Here is a 21,082-nt window from a genome sequence, read left to right as displayed (position 1 = left end):
TGAAGATAGATCGTTGTAAGCTGCCTTGTGTGTACTGGTATCCAAGCTAAGTCTTCTGCAAGAACAGCAAATCATTTTTTTTTTTTAACTCACGGCCACCTTTCCAGTTCCCATTAGCACCAGGGTAGCTGGGTAACTTGCTCAGATATTACACAGCAGGGAGTCAGGACTTTGGTTTGTCCCAAGGAAGCTGAGGAAGGAAGAGGAATGTGACTCAAACATGGTCTCATCACTGCTTGTCTGGGCTCAGGATTTGGACAGCAAAAGGAATCCAAATGAAAACTTGTGTTCTTGACCCGTGTATAGGTGACCAGGTTCCATCTCATGTTCTCTGAGCTGTTCTTATTCCCTAGTTAGTCTAGAATAGGGAACAGGTCACCACTCCTCACCCATGGGCTGTTTCCTCCACCTCTGCCCCCAAAGGTCTCACTTGTAGTGCTCTTGTTGACAGCACCCTGGTAATTATCTTAGCATCCCTACTGGGAACAGAAATGAGCCTTTCTGAGCTCTCCTGGGGAAGCTAAGAGAGGAGGCAGGGCCATAAAACCTCAGCTTCTGTTCCCACTGGGAAGAGGTGAAGATGTCTGAGCTTGCCTTTGTTAATCAGGATTTTATAGACACCATCTTCAGGAGCCAGGGCTGCCCGCTCCTTGTAGAGGAATCAAAAGACCTAGCCCTCAAACTCCATGGCATTTGACATTTTCCTGGACACTAGGCTGCCTAGAATCTTGACCCTTTTTTCTCCATGGCTGTAGGGGACGTCTGCTTTAGTTTTTTTCCATAAGAGGAAGAAACAGCCACTCAACAACACATTCCTTGGATCTACGAGTGGTGAGATGATAACTGGTGTTTGGTTTGTGGGTGGGTTTCAAGCATCTGTGGGACTGGAGATGAGAAGTAGTGAGGCCACCATCTTAAGGTCCATGGTACATATATCTCAAGCATCTCAGATCTCTTTCATCATTGCTTGTGCCGTGGAAAACACACCCCAATACCCCTTTCATTGGAACTTTCTACTTTCACTACACCCAGAGTCCTCCCACATCAGACATGAGGAAAGTCTCATTAGGAGAGCTGGTCTGTGGGTAGCCATCCAGCTCTGTCCTAGGAGCTCTGTTCTGTGCAGAATCTCCATAAGCTCAACTAGAGGACACATTCTTCACGTCCCACTTGAGAGCCTGTGGGTCAGAGCAGAGCAGGCAGTGACTGAGAGCCAGGCTCTGAGGCCAGACCATCCATTTCCACTTCTAGCTGTAATCTGGAACAAACCTCTCTCCAGTCTTTATGTTTTTACCTATAACACATAGGCAATAACATTTCCGTCAGTGAATTGCTGTGATGTCAAGCTAAAGTTGTAGGAACAATGACTGGAATATACAAATTATTCAATAAATATTAGTCACTACTATTATTGCAAAGGTTAGGAAATCACCCATACAGACATATTCTATTACTGATAATTTTTCTTAGTCATTTGGGGATTCAGTTAACAGGACAAGAGAAGGGGTTTGCCCAAGGTATTTGATGTCAAAATTGTTATCAAATCCCTCTAGAAGTTTTCAAATTGTAACTGGCTAATGATCAATAAATGCAGGATGTATCCTCCCTGGCTTAGGTCTAGGAGGTGGTAGTATAGCAGGGAATGTTTCCTGGTTTAGCTGTGTCCTGCTGTGACCACAGTGTGGGTAACAGTACAGATGGTGGTCCCCTCCTCAGGCTGAGAAGCTAGGCATGTGCTCTAAGGTGGGAGAGAGGTAGAGGTGTACAGGACACACAGAGTGCTTGCATGGAGATTTGTGCCTGGAGACAGGGGAGGAGGAGGAGACAGCTGCATCCTGAGGCTTAGTCTTCACAGAGCAGGCAGGTTAGGAACGAGCAGTATGTCTGCCTCAAATGATAGGACTTCAGAGCTCTTAACAGGGGCCAGATAGGACAGTGTGAAAGTTTTGAGTAATCCTTGGAACAGTCACATGAAGAACCTGTTGACATAAACAAATGCCCAGCACTGAGAAGGGAAAGTGGACACAGAGTCCTGCCCCTAAACAGGAACCTATTTGTGACTGATATGTACTCGGAAAGGGGAGTTCAGGTTTCTCCACTGGAGTGTCCCTGAGCACATGTGTTCATACTCCAGGGCAGGGCAAGCCACGTGCCTAGGAGGACTTACCCAAAAGAAAACAGACTCCATTGGGTTTTTGGTTTTGTAATTTTTTAATTTATATTTTATTTCTTTTAGTTTGTCTTTTCCATTTTTTTTCATTTTGTATTAAAAGTGAGAGTGGAAGGAGAAAAAACTTGAAGCTAGGGGAGGGGAAAAGAAAAAGATCAAAGCATATTTGCAAACATAATGTTAAAAATTAAAAAAACAAAAGCCAGGAGGTAGTGGTGCACACTTTTAATCCTAGAATTCTGGAGGCAGAGGCAGGCAGATCTCTGAAGTCCAGGCCAGCCTAGTCAATAGAGTAAGTTCCAGGACATTCAGGGCTACACAGAAAAGCCCTGTCTCAAAACAAACAAACAAACAAACAAACAAACAAACAAACAAACAAACTATTGCAGGAGAAATATTTAAAGGTAAGAGGTACATGGAGACTCTAATAAAGCAATGTCAGGAGAGACCGTGTTCTCCTGATATGGTTTGAAAGAAAGGACAGCTGTGAGGGTGATGAGCAGGGACTGGCCAGGAGAGGGGGCGGGGACAGGGAAGGTGAAGACTGGGGATGGCTTCAAGTCTCTTTCATGCTTCTACTCCCATCAAAAGCATCTCCTGCCCTAAGCATATGATAGTGGAGCCCTACTTCAGACTATTTAGAGTAGTGTTTGAAAATTTCCTGTACATGTCTTTCCTTAATCATAAGTGTCTATGTGCTTACATATTGTTTCAGAATTATACTTAATTTGTATTGTTGGACAATGCATTAAGTGTGTTTAACCTTAGGGAGCACAGCCAAGCACCACTAAAGGGATCATTTTAATTTTCTCCCCCATTGGATCTAGTTACCCCTGTTAATACTAGACACGTGTCACTTGCAGCCATGCTGGTAGGTGTGTGGGGATGTGAGCCTGAGAAGCAGAGGTGGGCGTGGCTCTGTGGTGTCCTCTGCAATGTCCAGATTAGTGATGGTGCTGAGAACCTCTTACCCTCATCAGTGCCCAATAGACAGCTGCCTCCGTGAAATGCCTTCAGTAGTGTTCTCTGTTCTCCTGGAGTGTCTCATGTTATGTTTGTGCTTTTATAAGTCTTTGGATACATATTTTGAGTACTTTTCTTTTGGCTTTCTAGCTTACCATTATTTTTTCCTCCATGAAAATTATGTTTTTGCTTACCCAAAAAAGATATCTATCAGAATTGAGTCTAAACATTTTGATTGCTTTAGATTTACCCTTTAAGTCCACAGTATACCTGCAATTGATGTTTTGTGTGTGGAGGGAGGTTGGAATTTTCCTGACAGAGACACAGTGTCCCCAGTGCAGTGCACACATGAGCTTCACAGTGTCCCCAGTGCACACATGTGCTTCTATCCTTATTCATTTGACCGTATGTGCATGGGCCTGGGTTTCATTTGTTCTGTCTTTTCATCGAGTTGCTTACTAGTTTTTTGCATGTCAATGGTGTTTATGCCTCTGTCTGTCGGTCTGTCTGTCTGCCTCTCTGTCTTTCTCTTAGTGTGTGTGTTTGTGTGTATGTGTATGATATGTGTGAGACCAGAGACTGATATGTAAGCCTTCCTCAGTTGCTCTCCGTCTTATTCACTGAGGCAGGGTCTCTCAGTTGACTCTTGTGCTCATCATTTCAGCGAGTGTAGCTTATCCCTCCTGCTGAGGGGATTTCCTGTCTCTGACTTCCCAGAGATGGACTGAAAGTGTGAGACAGCAAATGACATGTCATGTGTTATGTGGTGTTTCCAGGAGTTATGTGAGAAGCTTTAGATATTCATCACAATCCCAAGCCATGACTATCAATAGTCTCATTAAATAGATGAAGAGAATGAGGCTTTGAGAGATTCATAACTTGAGAGGAGTGCACAAGATCTAACCACTGAGCTCAGAACAAAGCCTTTCTTCTTCTTTTAAATAAAAACTATTATTTTTTAATTTTATGTATATGGGTTTTGTCTATACATGCTTGTTTGCCATGTGTATCTGTTTGGCCTGTGGAGGTGAGAGTAGTCATATCCCCTGGAACTGGGGTTAGACACAGCTTTGGGCTGTTGGGTCCCCTGGAACAGCATCAGTGCTTTACCTTTGAGACATCTTCTTAACCTGTATCTTCCCTTTCTGCCTCTATTGCTGGCATGTGTCAGGTAACACATAGAATAATGGATTCTCTTACAGCCTCCACCATGTGGATGATTCCAGAGCAGAACCAAAGTTGGGTTTCAGAGTTCATCCTGATTGGCTTCTCCAGTGACCCCACGACCAACAGCATCCTCTTCATTGTCTTCCTTCTCATTTACCTGAGCTCAGTCCTGGGCAATGGGCTCATCATCCTGCTGGTCTGCCTGGACACACAGCTGCACACTCCCATGTACTTCTTCCTCTGTACCCTCTCCCTGTTGGATATGAGCTATGTCACCACCACCATGCCCCAGATGTTGGTGCATCTTCTTGCTCACTCTCAGACCATCTCCTTTGCTGGCTGCTGGCTGCAGATGTATGTGTTTGGTGCCCTGGGTATAACTGAGTGTACTTTCTTCGTTGTCATGGCTTATGACCGGTATGTGGCCATATGCTATCCATTGCGCTATACTGTCATCCTTAACTGGGGCTTGTGCATACGGTTGGCAGCAGGGTCTTGGATCTGTGGTTTCTTTTCCTCTTTATTGCATACTTTCTTCACCATGAGTCTGCCATACTGTGGGCCCAACAGGGTCAACCACTACTTCTGTGAAGGTCCTTCAGTGCGTAGCTTGGCTTGCATGGATACCCACCTCATTGAGATGGTGGACTTTGTGTTGAGTGTTTTTGTGGTTGTTATTCCAATTTCCCTCATTGTGGCCTCCTATATTCGTATTGCCATGGCAATTCTCAAAATCAAGTCCACCCAGGGGCGCTGCAAGGCTTTCTCTACCTGTGCCTCCCACCTGACTGTGGTCACATTCTTTTATGCTCCAGCCACTTACATCTACCTTAGGCCCAACTCCAGCTACTCCCCTGAGCGAGACAAGCAGGTCTCACTCTTTTACAATGCCTTCACAGCCTTGCTCAACCCTGTGGTCTACAGTCTGAGGAACAAGGACATCAAGAGGGCATTTCTCAAGGTGATGGGACATAGTAGGCTGGACCAGTGAGTCCGGATTCTGGGATGCTGGAGTTAGTGTATTCACTCTTTAAGAAAAGTTCAGTGTCTGTCTTTTTTGAAGTTGATCTGTGCATTTGAACCAATGTAGTACTTAGTAATTGGGACAAAACATGTGAAACCAATGTTGCTGACTTGATTAACAGGTGTCACTAAGGTATAATTCCAAACACCTCAGTAATGTTACTGGATCATAATGGCAATGGTTCACTTGTTGCTCATGTTTGTAGCTCTTGGGCATGACCTTCTTTGCTCTCATATCCATCCTGAAGGAGGAACCTTATATCCAACATGTTATCTGTCTTAGGGTTTTACTACCGTGAACAGACACCATGACCAAGGTAATCTTATAAGAACAGCATATAATTGGGACAGGCTTACAGTTTCAAAGGGTCAGTCCATTATCACCAATTTGGGGGAGCGCGGCAGTGTCCTGGCAGGCATGGTGCAGGAGGATCTGAGAGTTCAACATCTTCATCTGAAGACTGCTAGGAGAAGACTGGCTTTCAGGAACTTAACATGGGGGTCTTAAAGCCCATTCCCACAGTAATACAGCTACTCTAACAAGGCCATACCTTCAAATAGTGGTACTCTCTGGGCAAAGCATATTCAAACCACCACATCACTCTATAACAGAAGGTAAGAAAGAGTGGAATAACTCATAATGACCCAGCTTTTCAACAGTGGTCTGCTTCTATTTCCACCCTTTCTTGTGGCCAAAGCAAGTAGCATTGTTCAGGCTGACAGCAGTTAGTGAGAAGCTTTTTGTCTGTTGAGAAGTAGTCCATGTGGTCATAGTCTGATACCTTGGTTCCCATACCTACAAGACAGTAAGCAATATGCATCATGTAACCTGGTGTATTTCACAGACAACAACAGCATATCTATAAGCCAACACAAAACATGCCTGCTGTGGATAGCGGGATACTAGAGACAACAGAAGGCTGAGGCAGTGTATGCTAAGTACCACAGCATGTGCTGCCATGACAAAATTAAGCTGATAATTTGTGGCACAGAATCAATACAGCTCAGAGAGCAAACATCACATATATGTTCAGAGGCTATGGTGACCTCTCCTGTGAAATGATGCATTGCAGAAAGAGAAGGAGCTGGGTTCTCATCAGAACCTCCCAACATCTGCTCTAAGTTGCATGCACCATCCAAGGGCGTGTCTCACCTTTGGCTGCCCACTGCTGATACACTTTTAACCCTATGATGGTGGTGGGTATGGCCTGTCTCTCATCTGCAGATTAGCTCTTCTCTTACCAGTCAGCATATTCCTCTGTGGTTCAGTCCCTGAACTTTTTTTTTTTTTCTAGTGTGGCCTCAACCTCTGATTTTATTCTGTGGCCAGACATTTTCATAGTTAATGCTCAGTACTATTGTTTACTTATATATTTATGTTTTGAGAAGTCTCATATATCCTAGGCTACCCTGGAACTGCCCACATTCTTACAGATCTCCCACATTTTTGATCTCCCTTCTTCTACCTCTCCAGTGCTGGGATTACAACATGGGGTACCACACCTGGGAGAATTTTTGATTCTTTGATGATGTCATTTGATTATAAAAAAATTCAAATTACTTTTCCCCCTCTTGAGATAGATCCACTCTATGTAACCCTGTCTTGGCTAGAACTCACTGTGTAGACCCAGCTAGCCTCAAACTCACAGAGATCCTCCAGCCTCCAGCCTTCATAAAGGCATTAAAGGCATACCCCACCACTCTCAGCGAAGCACTTGAATCTCTTGTTAATTTTCAGTAGATCTATGAAGTTGTTTCTTTTTTTTCCATGTTATGGAAATTTATCCCTGTGTTTTGTTTTTAAAGTTTATTTTAGATTTTTATTTTAATTTTTCCTACTTACTATTTTTATCACTTACTTATTTGCTACATCCACTCCAGTAGTGACTCAAGTGACAGGCCTAGAAACCTGGAAGCAGTCCTGAGGCAAAGAGTTTCATGGAAACTTAGCCTCCTGGAACCTTGGCATACCCATAGCACCTATACTCCAAACCTGTCCCTGCATTAGTCTGGTGTATGGATCCGTGTGCTCTCTTTCAGTATTGTTTTATTATAAGTGCCTCTAAGGACTGATTTTGACATATAGCTAAGCCTCCACCGGTGTTTCAATGTCCTAGAAAGTCCTTGAGCAGACCCTGAGCTTGGAATTCAGTAAGAATGTTACCTATTCAGTAACATTCAAATTTACCTCTAGTAGAGACAGTGAAAATAATCAGGCACTACAATTTACTTGAATAAGAGCTAGAAAGCTCAGCGCTAGTCTACAAAGTAATTACTTAGAACAATAGCCGAGTCACACCCATACAAGGGAATGCACAATGGCCTAGGAAATAGGTGGGTTGTGGTCTTAGGAGGAACTGTAGTATTATTCATAAAAGGGTTAGTAGAATGGAATTCCCCTGGTGCATGTTTTTCACTAGGCCCAGAGGAATAGCATAATCAGATATCTACTAAAGGACCCCTGGTGGTGGGTTTAACAATAGACTAGCGTTGCATCAGAGCATTCACCTGGCTCCTGTGTTTAGCTGATCTTAATTAAGGGTTGTTCCTATTCTCAGTTGTAAACACAGCCTGGCTCCCCCTAGCCTTTATGTATGCATTTTCTTTGTTTTGTGTCGATGTACCTTGGTGGATGTATATGCCTAGCTTTCTTGTTTTTCTTCTGTATTAAAAGTCTGGTGCTTGCTTGGAAAAAATACATTCAGATACACACTTTCTCTGTGTCCGTATTTGTCATCCAAGCCAACTCCTTGCTCGCCTGTAACCAGAACCCTGAGTTTTGCTGCGGATCGAGGACCCGACTGAGGTCCATCTGCAGCACTTATTTGAAAATTTTGCACAATGTGCCCAAATCACAATAACTTCCTACCCTCCCACATGTACTCCCTGACCCTTGTGTCCTCCCCTACCAAGAAAAAGAAAAAGAAAAGAAAACAAAGGAAAACCACACCAATCTAATTAGTGTTGCCCATGTCCTGACTAGAGCACTGTTAAACTGTTAGTGTCCAGTCCCTAAAAGATAACTGAGTCCTTCCCCAGCCCCACCCCATGCCAGAATCATCCACTGTGAAGACCTACACGACAGCACCTCATCACTCTTTTTGTGAGCTTTTCAATGGACGCCAACGTGGCACTCAGCTGCAGCACAGACCACTGGAATCCACATGGGCCACAGACATCCACATGGAATGGAACAGCAACACGAACTACTGACATCACCATGTTCCCTGACTGTAGCATGAACCATGGACACAAAGATGGCCTTGGGTGGCAGAACAGACTATGGTGTTTTTTCAGGGCTACCCAATTGAGACAATAAGCCATTCTCCATCTTGTCCAACACTGTCCTTCTACCAGAAGTACAAGCAGTGTGGAGGCTCCAGGCTGGAGGCCCATGGTAGGCAGAGGGCCAGCCCTACTCAGCAATGACATGTTTCCTATAGCCACACTCTCCTAGTGCTCCCATAAGCTTTGTCACCTCATCCATCATTTCACCATTTTCCTTCTAATTTCATGACACCTCTGTCTAAAAGCATCTTCCCATTAGCTCTGCCTGTTTAAAAATGTTGTTCTACAGATAGTGCAGGCTCTAAAAACTCCTCCACTATTATCATGTCCTTGCTTAGAGCCTCTGTGTGTCTCTCATGCTCACCAGAGCTGTTGTGTGATTGTGCAGGTTCCAGCAGCTACTGTCATCCTGAATTCAATCCCTCTTTTAGGTTTTGATTCATTCTGAATTATTTTTGTAGACAGTATATGGTAAGGACTAGATTATGTTCTTTTCATGTAGATTTCCATGTTAGTAATCCACATTTTTGGAAAATGTTATGTTTTCCACATTGAAAGATTTTTATGTCCTTAACTAGTATAATGTCAATAAATTTTAGTGCTGGTGTCTGAAGTGACAATCCTAGTCTAGTAGATTCTATGATGTTTCTTGTTTGCTATGGCTTTGTAGATGGTTTCAAAAGTGTTACCCTGAGTTCTTGCCCTTTGTCCTTCCTTCAAGAGACTGTTTGGCCTTGTCTTAGTCCCTTGTTTATTGCTATGAAGACACTGTTTCCATGACAAGTCTTGAAAAGGAAAGCATGTAATTGTGGCCTTCCTTAGAGTCTTACAGGTTTCATCCATTCTTTATCACCTTAGCAGGGGTATGGAGGCACTCATGGCTCTGGAACAGTAGCTGAGGGATACATCCTGATTCATAGGCAGAGAGACACTGGATTTGGCATGGCCTTTTGAAACTTGAATGTCTATTTTCAGTCACATACTTCTTCCAACTAGGCCATACCTCCTCATTCTTCTATCCTTCTAAAGTGTTCCACTCATTGACTATGAAGCATTCAAATATGTAAACCTATGTGACATTCTTAGTCCAATCACCATAGCCTCTTCTGAGCCCCTACACTTCACATTGAACTTTAAGATCCATTTGGCAATTTCAAGAGAGTGGCTGCTAGGATTATGATAGAAGCACATTGAATCTGAGTATCTGTTTAGGATATTAACATCTTACTAATATAGTCTTCTGCTATGTGAACCACAAGCCTTCAAATGACAAAGTAAACTTACTATCTGTGCTGGTTTGAATAGATATAGCCTCCACAGATTCATGTGTTTGAACACTTGGCTGTAAGTTTTTTTTTTTTTTTTTCTTTTTTCATATTGATATTGACTTTGCCCGTGTGGAGTTGACATTCTTTTTTTTCTTTTTTCTTTTCTTTTCTTTTTTTTATTAGATATTTATTTCATTTACATTTCCAATGCTATCCCAAAAGTCCCCCACATGCTCCCCCACCCACTCCCCCACCCACACACTCCCACTTCTTGGCCCTGGTGTTCCCCTGTACTGAGGCAGATAAAGTTTGCATGACCAATGGGCCTCTATTTCCACTGATGGCCGACTAGGCCATCTTCTGATACATATGCAGCTAGAGACACGAGCTCTGGGGAGTACTGGGTAGTTCATATTGTTGTTCCACCTATAGGGTTGCAGATCCCTTTAGCTCCTTGGTTACTTTCTCTAGCTCCTCCATTGGGGGCCCTGTGATCCATCCAATAGCTGACTGTGAGCATCCACTTCTGTGTTTTTTCAACCTATATTTAGTAAGGGTTCTTGAATGTTTAAATTTCCTTTTAACCCACCATCCATCAGAGACAATGGGAAAGAAAGGTTAAGATATGAGGGAAGTGGATGTGTTTAGAAATAGTTCTTGGAAACAAATCTAATCTGTGCTGTCAGAATATGTAACCTTCCCCCTCACCCCCCAGTCTGAAATCTGGCTGATCAGGTTTGACTGTTAGCACCAAGAGAGCATGGGGGTGAAGCCTGCCACCCTATCGTTCTGCCACTCCCACTGCTACTACCTGCTGCCTAGCTGTTCCGGAGCCAACACGTGGTCACCTGAAACTGGACTCCAAGGATGACTTGGCGGGAATGGGCCCCTTCCCCTTCTTCATAACCCCATGTCTCAGAATAGTAAAATTGAACCTTGATCAGACTAATGTCTTGGTTCCATCCTTTCTCACGCTGCCTAGTTCCCTCTTTTCTTCCAGATTCCAAGATGCCTCCCAGGCTAGAACCCAGACATGTGAGCCGCTGGTCGAACTCAACAAGAATATATACCAGTAGTCTAGTTTAGTAATGTGAGGGTAATAAACAAAATCAGCAGTAATGGCACAACCTAGTAGACCAGGCCTCAGCTGAATCTGCAAGAGTCAGCAGGGGGGTGGGGTGGGGGACCAGGATTACTAGGAACTCTAGGAGAAGTTCTTTGCTGTGCCTGTCTCAATGAAGTGAAGATCCATGAAGATGTAGGATCAAAGAAGGGTTGTAAACCTAGTTATATAAGCCTGTCATTCACTTTCTGTTGAGTCCTATTTATATTCCCTCCAAACATTATGTGTCCTCCCATGGGTCTTACCTTTGATATGAGTCTGTCTTAGCAAAACTGCACATGATTTTGTATCAGAGGATGCCAAGATGTTAGTTGGCTCAAGTCCAAGGAAGTGGCAAGAAGCCCTCAGAACACCACCAGAAGTTTTTTAGTGAGTTTATTTTTATGAAGTCATGGCAAACGTTAACCAATAAACAATGGTGAGGTGTACAAATGACATCTGGCATCATCTACTGTCTTTTGGGTTATATTTATATTTCTTTTATACACCATGTGACCTTTCACATGTCTGCTTCAACAACAACAAAAAAATCTTTCACCTGTGTCTGCTTCAATGAGACATTCTTTGACATGACTGACTTTCCAAAGAAACCAGACATTTCCACTTCACTTGGCCATAGGTCATGGTACTATTAAGAGATGTGGCCTTACAGGAGGAGATGTGGCCTTGTTACAGGAAGCATGTCACTGTGAAGGTGAGTCTTAAGCTCATACATGATCATGGTTCACAGTCTCTTCTGCTAATTATGGATCAAGATGTGTCAAGATGGCCCTTTCAGTACCATGCCTGGCTGCATGTTCCATGCTTCTGGCCATGATGATAATGGAATAAACCTCTGAAAATTTAAGCTAACCCCAATTAAATGTTTTATTTTGAGTGATGTAGAGATTGCTCAGAGGTTTTCCAACACTTGTGATTCTTGCAAAGGACCTGGGTTCAATTCCTGGACCCACATGGTAGTTAACAACTAGCTGTAACTCCAGAGAAATGGGTCTAATACCTTCTTTGGATCTCTAAAGTCAGTAGGAAAACAGGGATTACACATTCAAGCAGTCACTCATACACATAAACAAACAAACAAACTTTAAATAAAAAATTTTTTATAAGAGTTGTTGAGGGTATGTTGACTCTTCACAGCAATAAAACCCTAAGTAAGACAGAAGTTGGTACCAGGGACTGGGGTATTACTGTGATAGGCCTGACCATGCTTTTGTTTGGAGGAACTTTGGTTAGGAAAGCAGTGGAATGTTTCAAGTAGGGTTAAGTGGGCCATAGTAATAGAAACATGGAAGACAGTGGTGCTGAGGGTGATTTGAACTATGGGAGCCTGGCTCAAGAGTTTTCATAGCAGAAGAATGTTAGTATGTTGCCTAGAGATCTTTCTTGTGATATTTTTGTGGAGAATGTGGCTTCTTTTTTGTCCTTATCTGAAGAGTGTGCTTGTGGCTACAATAAAAATATTTAGACTACTTGTATTGTCTGTCAAAGAAAAGTATAAAACAACCTAGCATAGACTCTACTTTGTGGTTCACTCTTATGAAGAGAGTTTTGATGAAACAGAGAAAGCTTGGCAAGGAGAAATACACATGTATGGTTCAAGTGATAAAGGGGCACCAGGAAGTAGAGTGGAGGCAAACCCTGTGCTCAAGGAGAAAAACAGATTAAAGATACAGAATGGAATTAAGGGCATGGTGGCCTCATTGGTAGCAAGATCACATCCAGCTCAGTTTCCATCTTATGAAAAGGAATTAAAGAAAATTATAGGTCTAGGTATGGTGGCCTTTGGTTGTATTTCAGTACTCAGAAGACAGAACCATGCAGATCTCTGAAATCAAGGTTAGTCGACAGAGCAAGTTCCAGGACAGCCAAGCTTAGGTACTGAAGGAAATCATTTTAAAGAGAGAGTTGGTGAAGATATTCTAGAGCAAGGGAGTTGCAGAATTTGGCAGGAAGCAGCAGAACTTGGCAGATTCAGCCGTGTGTTTCTGGCTTTAGAGTCAAGAATAAAAGAAAGGGAATTTCACTCCATGACTAAGGAAAGTCACTGAGGCAAGGAATATAGCAGGGGTGTCCCTGCATGGAGGCCCAGAGAGGCCACTGTGAGGCTGTGAAAGGCCATCATGTGAAGCTGTGAAGTTGACACCTGGAATGCCTTTGAGTCCACAAGATGTTAGAGATGCCAGAGTTGTATGATATCTGTCAAGGAAAGCTACTAACTGTGCTCGGAACAAGGTCAAGAGAGAGAAGTGTGTTGCCGTCAACCAGGCTGAAAGTGGTTGGATATATGAAGAGCATTTTGACATCAGACATGGAGATGCAGGGTTTAGAGTTTTCCCCGCTGGTTTTTGGTCTTGTTTTGGTCCAGTATTTCCTCACTATCCTTCCTCTCCTCCATTTTGGAACAGTAATGTATATCCTGTGCCACTGTATGTTGGGAGTATGCAATCTATTTTTTATTTTGATTTTATAGGGGATTACAGCTAAGAGATTGCATAGATCTTAGAAGAGACTTTGAACTTTGGACTTTTAAACAATCTTGAGACTAATATAGATTATGAGGACTTTTGAAGTTGGACTGAAGGCATTTCAAGATTATGGTATGACTACAAACCTTTGGGCACTGGGGAGTAGGATGTGGTGGTTTACATAGATGTGACCCCAATAGATTCATGTGTTTGAATGCTTGGCTACAAAGAGTAGCACTATTAGGAGGTGTATGCTTATTACAAGGGATATGGCTTTGTTAGAGGAAGTATGTCACTGTGGAGACATAGCTTTGAAGTCAAACATGCTCAAGGTCCACCAGGGTAGTATATAGTATTTTTTGACGCCTATTGATCAAGATGCAGAACTCTTTCCTCCTTCGGCACCATGTCTACCTGCAGGGTGCCATGTTTCTTTCCATAATGATAGTAGTCTTAAATTATGAAACTCTAAGCTAGCCACATTAAAGGTTTTCCCTTATAAGAGTTGCCATGGTCATGTTGTGTCTTCACAGCCATAATGCACTAAGACTGTACCCATATATGTGTATACATGCAAGTAAATGTACATGTATATGCAAAGACACACATATGCATATATATATATCTACATATATATGGTTTGCTTCATTTCATTATTTTTTACATTGGGTCCCATAATTATTTGGGTAGGCATGTGCTGAGTCACAAGACTCTCTTCATCAATTGTAAGTTTGCACCTACAGACATCTTTAGCAGACCATGAAGGCATAAGAAAGTGGCACAAGGGGTGTACTCCTGCTGCATCCTCACCACAGCCTGAGCCTGTGGTCCCCATGTGTAGTTCTTTATGGTGTACTGAGGAGGAAGACCAAAGTCATGCTGGTTATACATGGTTCTGTGTGACATGCCTGCCCTAACTAAAAATGGGCAGAGGAGCACTGTGTCCTGTTTATGGAATCTATCTGAAGATAGTGGTGAGGAGAAACCATTCCAGTGGACAGAACACTGTGCAGGGTGTTTGGTTGTTCCTTTGGTTTAGAAAAAGAAATGTCTTCCATATAAGAGTCTATATTGATGAGGTCATTGTGGCCCATGGGTTGGTTACATGGTCATGAATATCCATGGATTATAGTTGCAAAATTGTAGAGAGTAAGTGTGGAGAGATCAGTGGGTAGCCTTCTTAGAAATAGGAAACCAGGGTTAAGATGTCTCTGTCTCATTTGCATCAAAAGTATCCTCAACAGGGAAGGATGTGAATAATTAAGTGGATGGGATGGCATTGCCTTCCTGTCAGCCTTTCCCTGGCCATCCCTCACTGCTTGTCATGGTTGTCTTCACTTCCTTCTCCAGACACTGTAAAATGGATTTAATATAAGTGTAAATAATAGAATTAATCCAGCAGCTGTATTTTTTTTGTCTCTGTAGTCCCCTACAGTGTACAGAGAACACAAGATTTATTTCAAGCTACACTGAGAAATTAAAGGATCTACCTTATCCTCTAAGCCCCCCAGTCATTATTTCATTATACCTGAATCAGTATAATTATTGGTCTGGCTCTTTGGTTTCAGATGTTTATTTTCATGGTGTCTTCTCAGACCCTGTCCTCCTCATCTTGACCTGAAATTCTTTTTTGTCTTTCTCCTCCCCTGGCTGACATAACCTTCCTCCCTAGTCTGTCTTCTGTTCAGCAATTGTGTGATCAGCATTCATTGATAAGGCACAGAATAAGTGGTAAGAATTGCTTATACAAACATGAGCCAGGAGATTTTCTGGATTTAAACAAAGTAGGAGAACAGAAAAATCAGCATTTGAATAATATAATGGTAAATTTTCACAATGTACAAAACATTATGCATACAAGACACAAATAGAGAAAACCTTTTGAAGTACTCATCTTCTGAAATTAGTCAATTCTCACAAGGTCCATTAATGAGGCATTGTTATCTGGGGGCCAATTAGGGAGTCCCTGGATGCAAGCACTGTGGATCTGCTGGCTTCTTCTTTCTCAAAGCTGGAAATTTTCTCCTTCAGGCCTGTGGGTCCCCCTAGTGCAGAATGAAACCTTTCAAGTTTGACTGTTCCTTCATGTTGACCTCAGGATAATCTCATGACTCCTGTGAGTGGAACCCAGCTCTGAGCTGCAAGAGAGATTTTTAATTAGAGCCCAGTAGTTTGAACTCACACAATCAAACATGTGATAGGCATGGCAGAGTCCATCTCACCCAAGAGGCAAGTGACCAGGCCCTGGAGTTTGTTCTACCATTCACTAACTGGGGGATTTTTGTCAAATTGCTCATGTCTTCTGGGTCATTGTTCATTATCTGGGCATGGGCAGGTAGGGCCATGCTTGATACTCTCTTGTTGGTGCTGTCATTAAAATAATCAGGGTTTGCAGTTTCTGAAAGCAGCCACGAGGCTGTACCATGTCTGCCTACCTTTTTGAGTCCTCACTCTGTAGAGGAATTTTTTATTTTCACATCTAAAGATCTTCAAGGACTGTGTGACCCACATTTAATCCCTCTGTCTGCAATATTTACAAGCCCTTAGTGCACACTTTCAATCCTTAACATTGAAGGTAATGCTAGTTTATAAAAGGATGCAACCATGTTCAAAAGTGATATCTAATTGAGTGGTGGACAAATGATGAATCAGAGACAGATTTGAAAGAATGAGTCAGAGATAGAATATGTCCAACTCACAACACAGGAAAGAAAGGGGACTTAATAGAACAGTGCAGAGAGAGAGAGAGAGAGAGAGAGAGAGAGAGAGAGAGAGAGAGAGAGATAGATAGATAGAGACTGATATAGAGAGAAAAGACAGAGAGAAAGAGGAGGCAGTTTTCCTGGGATAATTTTACAGATAGGTTGTAGTTGAAGACAGAATGAGTCAGAGAATGAGAATGAGCCAGAAGATTAGAACAGATTGCCAGACTTAATTTGAGACCAAGCAGAGCATGAAACAATCAAGTTTGAACAAGTCACCTTGGTGAGGCATTTGGGGCAGAACAGCTGAATTGAACTCGCCAGCCAGAGTTTAAAAATGCCAGAAAAGTGAGTATATTTAGCAGCAAGCCCCTGACATGACAATTTCATCTGAGGAAATAAAACTGAAATGCACATTTTTAATCACTCAGAAAGGTGTAACATCTCCCTTCTTCCGAATTTTTCTCGTTTGTCTCTCTCTTTTGCAGGATGCCAAATATACTTTCTGTGAGAGTTGGGCTTTTCTAACTTTTATCAAGTACCATTCCTATCATGTGACACCTTTTCTGCCATGTTGTAGACATCCATGTCTAAATCAAATGTTCTCTCTCTGTCTGTCTCTGTGTGTGTGTGTGTGTCTTTGTCTTTCTCTGTCTCTCTGTCTCTCTTTCCTTTCCTCATGAATCTATAATAAAATCTTCACGAATAAAACCAACAGAGCCAGGGTGGCTGCATCATCCTACATGTGACACTCAGTTCTGTCTGCTTCTCTGAACCTCTGTCTCCTTATTGATCCTGGGAGAGAAGAGTCTGCCTGGACTCCACTGCCTGTGCAGAGCTAATGGAGATCACCAACACCAGTGAGAAGAGTTGGGGTCAGAGCTGTGGGACAATGCTTAGCAACAGCACTGCAGGGGCCAGGGCTAAGGCCAAGACAATTCTTAGTGGAAATTGCCAATTACTGAGATGGAAATGCACCCATCATGGTCAATGTCATGGTTGCCAACATGCCACTGAACAGCAGGTGAGATCACATATCACTACACAGTATTTATACCAGCAAATGCATCACACAAGACAACTTCTTGAACACAGATAACAGGAAAGTGTAGTCGATCTCCAGGATGTGAAGTTTTGGAACTTTTGTTGCTTTTGTTTTAATGCTATCAATCAAACTGTAGCCTCAAGCTATCTATTTACATGGATGTTATAGAGCTGAACACCATTCTCAGATATCTGACTTTATTGCAATACAACTTATTTAATTGTCCTTTATATAATTAACTTCTAATATTTGCTGTGTTTATTGAGCAGAAATTCTTTTTTGTTTGTTTTGCTTGGTTGTTTTTCCAAACAGGTTTTCTCTCTGTATTCTTGGCTCTCCTGAAACTTGCTTGGTTTTGAACTTACAGAAACCCAAATGCCTCTGCCTCCCAAGACTTGGGATTAAATCTGTGTACTCACACTGTCCTTTCCTCACATGAATTTTAGAGCCTTATCAATGTAACCAGGAAGGACTATGTAATTCATAGTTCTCCTTCTGGATACTTAGGAATCCGAGACTCAGACAGAAGGCAGGGATGGAGATGCAAGTCATGGACCATAGGCCAGTACTTGTGGCAGATGCAGCACATCATCACATTTTAGTCTAGCAAGCCTGGAAGGGAAGCGGTTACTTCTGAAATTCTACAGAAGAGGAAACCAAGGCAGAATAACAGCAAGTTAAACAGAGCATGCTCCAGAGTTTCATATATTTGGACCCCAATTTTTATTTACATCTAAGAGACGTGAGCCCCTGGGAGAGTTTCTCTGTGCACTGTCATGGGAATTCATGTTTGACTTCCATGATGACGTTTCATGGTTGACTCTTGTTCTTCTTTCTCTCTTCTTACATGTATGAGCATTTTGCTTTCAACTCCACACGCATGCTTGATCCCTGGGGAAGTCAGAAGAGGCTACCAGATCACTTAGAAGTCGAGATATTAATGGTTGTGAGCTGCCATTTGGATGCTGGGAACCACACTAGGTCCTCTTCAAGAGCAGCAAATTGTCATTTTTATGATAGCTAACCTCCAGCCCCCATTGTTTTGACCAGAGAGGCTCATAACTTCCTCAGATATTACACAGCAGGGAAGGAAGGACTTTGGTTTGCCCCAGGTAGTTGAGGAAGGAAGAGGAGTGTGGCTCAAACATGGTCTCATCTTTGCTTGTCTGGGCTTAGGGTTTTGACAACAAAAGGAATCACAATGAAAACTTAATTCCTTAACCTGTGTATCAGCTGACCAAGTTCCAAATCCTGTTCTCTGAGGGGTTCTAATTCCCCAGTTAGTCTAGAATAGGGAACCTCTCACCCATGGGCTGTTTCCTCCTGCTCTGCCCCTAAGGGCCTCACTTGTAATGCTCTTGCTGACATCATCCCAGGCATCTTAGCATCCCTACTGGGAACAGAAATGAGCCTTTCTGAGCTCTCAGGGGGGAGGTTCAGAGAGGAGGTGGGGGTCATAAAACCTCAGCTACTGGCCCCATTGGGAAGAGGTGAAGATGTCTGAGCGTGCCTCTGTTAATCAAGATTTTACAGGCACTATCTTTAGGAGCCAGGCTTGCCTGATCCTTGCAGAGGAATTGGGAGATTCAGCCCCTCAAAGTCCATAGCACCTTGGCATTGTTCTGGAGACTGGGCTGCCTACCATCCTATGCTTCTCAGCTCTGTACCTTTAGGGGGAATTCCCCTTGTTCTTGTAAGAGCAAGAAACAGCCACCGAGTGACACATCCCTGGATTTACAAGTGGTAAGGTGGTCACTGGTGTTTGGCTTGTGGGTGGTGTCAGATATACGATTGACTGCAGGTGAGTAGCTGGCAAGCCATCCATCTCCTTGTCCTCTGTGCATACATCTCAAACTCCCAGACTTCTTCCCTTTGCCTGTTCTTCTTTCTTCTGTGTCTCAACCTTGATTCCTTCTGCCCTCTTGTCTATTTCAAATAATGTTGATAAATAAAGAATGGGAGGCCTGAGCACAAAGATCTCAAGTGAAGCAGAAAGCCCTATGCATGAGGGAGCAGTGAAGGTCAGTAACTGAAGATGTCTCCCACATCACAGAGACACAGCTTAAAGCTATTTGTATGTAAGTTGGATGTAGCTTAGCCTGACCTCAAACTCATTATACAGTACCAAATTTCTTTAGACTACTGATCCTAATCCTCCCAGAAGCTGGCTTTGTAGGTTAGGGCTACCATATGTAGCATCATCTAGGCTGGAACACAGTCCTGATGTCTTCATTTATGTTACTGGGCTCATAGATTTGGCCCAGCAGGCCTGGAGGAACACTGCAAGCTAGATCAGAGGCCACTGAGCTGGGAAAACATAAGAGACTGTGAATGACTGAATGGCTTTCCCATGCTGCAGAAAGCCCACCTCAGATACTCTTCCCTTGGATTCTTCTACATTCAGTACACTCCAGGGCCTCCCACAGTCAGACAAGAGGGAAATCTGTCCAGGAGAGCTGGACTGTGGGTAAATAAATAATAAGCTCTGTCCTAGGAGCTCTGGTCTGTGCAGAGTCTCAGTGAGCTCAACTAAAGGACACTGAAGACTGCATTCTTCACCTCCCATTTGATAGCCTGTGTGCCAGAGCAGAGAAGGCAGTGACTGGAGGCCAGGCTCTGAGGCTGGACCACCTCATCTCCCACTTATTTCTCTCATGTCCTTAGTCCAGTCTGTGGCTGCAGCATAGGAAGGCCTTCTGGTGGGAGGTTAGAAGTGGCTCTTTAGGAGAAAGCCTATCCCATCGTTCAAGCATGGAGGGCCTTTATGATCAGAGACAGTCTATGGTTTTAGAGCTTTATTGTAGAAAGGCAGGGGAAAAGAGAGAAGGTAGAATAAGAGAGGGAGAGGCTGGCCATGGCTGCATGGAGAGATGGGGGAAGAGAGAGAGAGAAGAAAGGCTAGAGAATAAGAGAGGTAAAAGCTTAGAGAGAGAGAGAGAGGTGGTAAGGGAAAGAGAGAGAGAAGGAGGGCTAGAGAGTAAGAAAGCTTAAAGAGAGTGAGGAGGAGCCAAGCAGCCCCTCTTATAGTAGGCTGGGCTATCTTGCTGTTGCTAGGTAACTGTGGGGGAGGAGTCTAGCCAGAATGCCAGAAACTTGGGACATTGTCTACATGACTGATAGCCACAGGCCTCTCCTGTGGAGGCTATGGGGGCAGTAACTTTGACAGGAGCCAGGGGTCTAGGAGACATGATTCAACACCTTCCATCCCATGTAGGTGGAAATCACCACCCACCGGGTCCCACCGGGGTTCAAGGCCTAAGCTCTACTGGAGGCCAGGCTGTCTGTGCATAGCCCATTGCCCCAAAATTTTGAGTACCTCTTTTTTGGTTTTCTGGTTTACCATGGATTTTCCCTTTGAAGAAAGTGGTCTTTAAAAGCAATTTTACCTTGGATTAATCTAAAGTGCTAAGTATATTTATCACATTTGATTCTAAAAATTTAATAGTTTTCAGATTTACCACTCAAGTATACAGTGCACACAGAGTTGATTTTTTTGTTTTCAATGGCAGAGGAACATGAAAGTAAATGTGTAAAAACGATTTTTCTGCTTGAATACCAGTAGATCCATCAGCAGTCCCTGGGAAGGCTACATTTTCTCCAGTGTATTGCACAAAAGAACATCTGTCATTACTCACATGACTGTAAGTGTGTGAGCCTGTGTCTGACTGACATTGGTTCTGTCTGCTTCATCTGTTTGTTTACTTTCTCTGCAAGGTCTAGTGTTTGTCTCCCTGCCTGTGTGGTATCTTTGTGTGTGGATGTGTGTGTGTCCATGCATGTGTGTTTGTTGTGTGTGAGTGCATGCCTGTCTGAGTGCATGTGTGTGTGTGTTTGTGTGTGTGTGAGTGTGTTTGGAGTCTGACATAGG

At 43.1% G+C, this 21,082-nt stretch overlaps 1 protein-coding gene and 1 long non-coding RNA gene across 4 annotated transcripts in view; both read left to right on the top strand.

Annotated features, from left to right (window-relative positions):
* Gm12865 overlaps positions 1 to 21,082 on the top strand; it is a 100,061-nt gene that overhangs the window by 58,848 nt on the left and 20,131 nt on the right. The gene's annotated exons all lie outside the window — the stretch shown is intronic.
* On the top strand, positions 4,350 to 5,291 carry Olfr1328 (olfactory receptor 1328). The gene has a single exon (NM_146399.2). The coding sequence runs from the start codon at positions 4,350 to 4,352 to the stop codon at positions 5,289 to 5,291; it is 942 nt and encodes a 313-aa protein (NP_666511.2).

The sequence above is a fragment of the Mus musculus genome, chromosome 4 (genome assembly GCF_000001635.26).
Source record: "Mus musculus strain C57BL/6J chromosome 4, GRCm38.p6 C57BL/6J".
In the NCBI taxonomy this organism is placed as follows: Eukaryota; Metazoa; Chordata; class Mammalia; order Rodentia; family Muridae; genus Mus; species Mus musculus.
The sequence above is the reverse complement of the archived record's forward strand: the minus strand, read 5'-3'. Positions and strand labels throughout refer to the sequence as shown.

Bases quoted from the DNA above. Each gene is read 5' to 3' on its own strand.
- Olfr1328 (NM_146399.2), top strand. From the start codon at position 4,350: ATGATTCCAGAGCAGAACCAAAGTTGGGTTTCAGAGTTCATCCTGATT.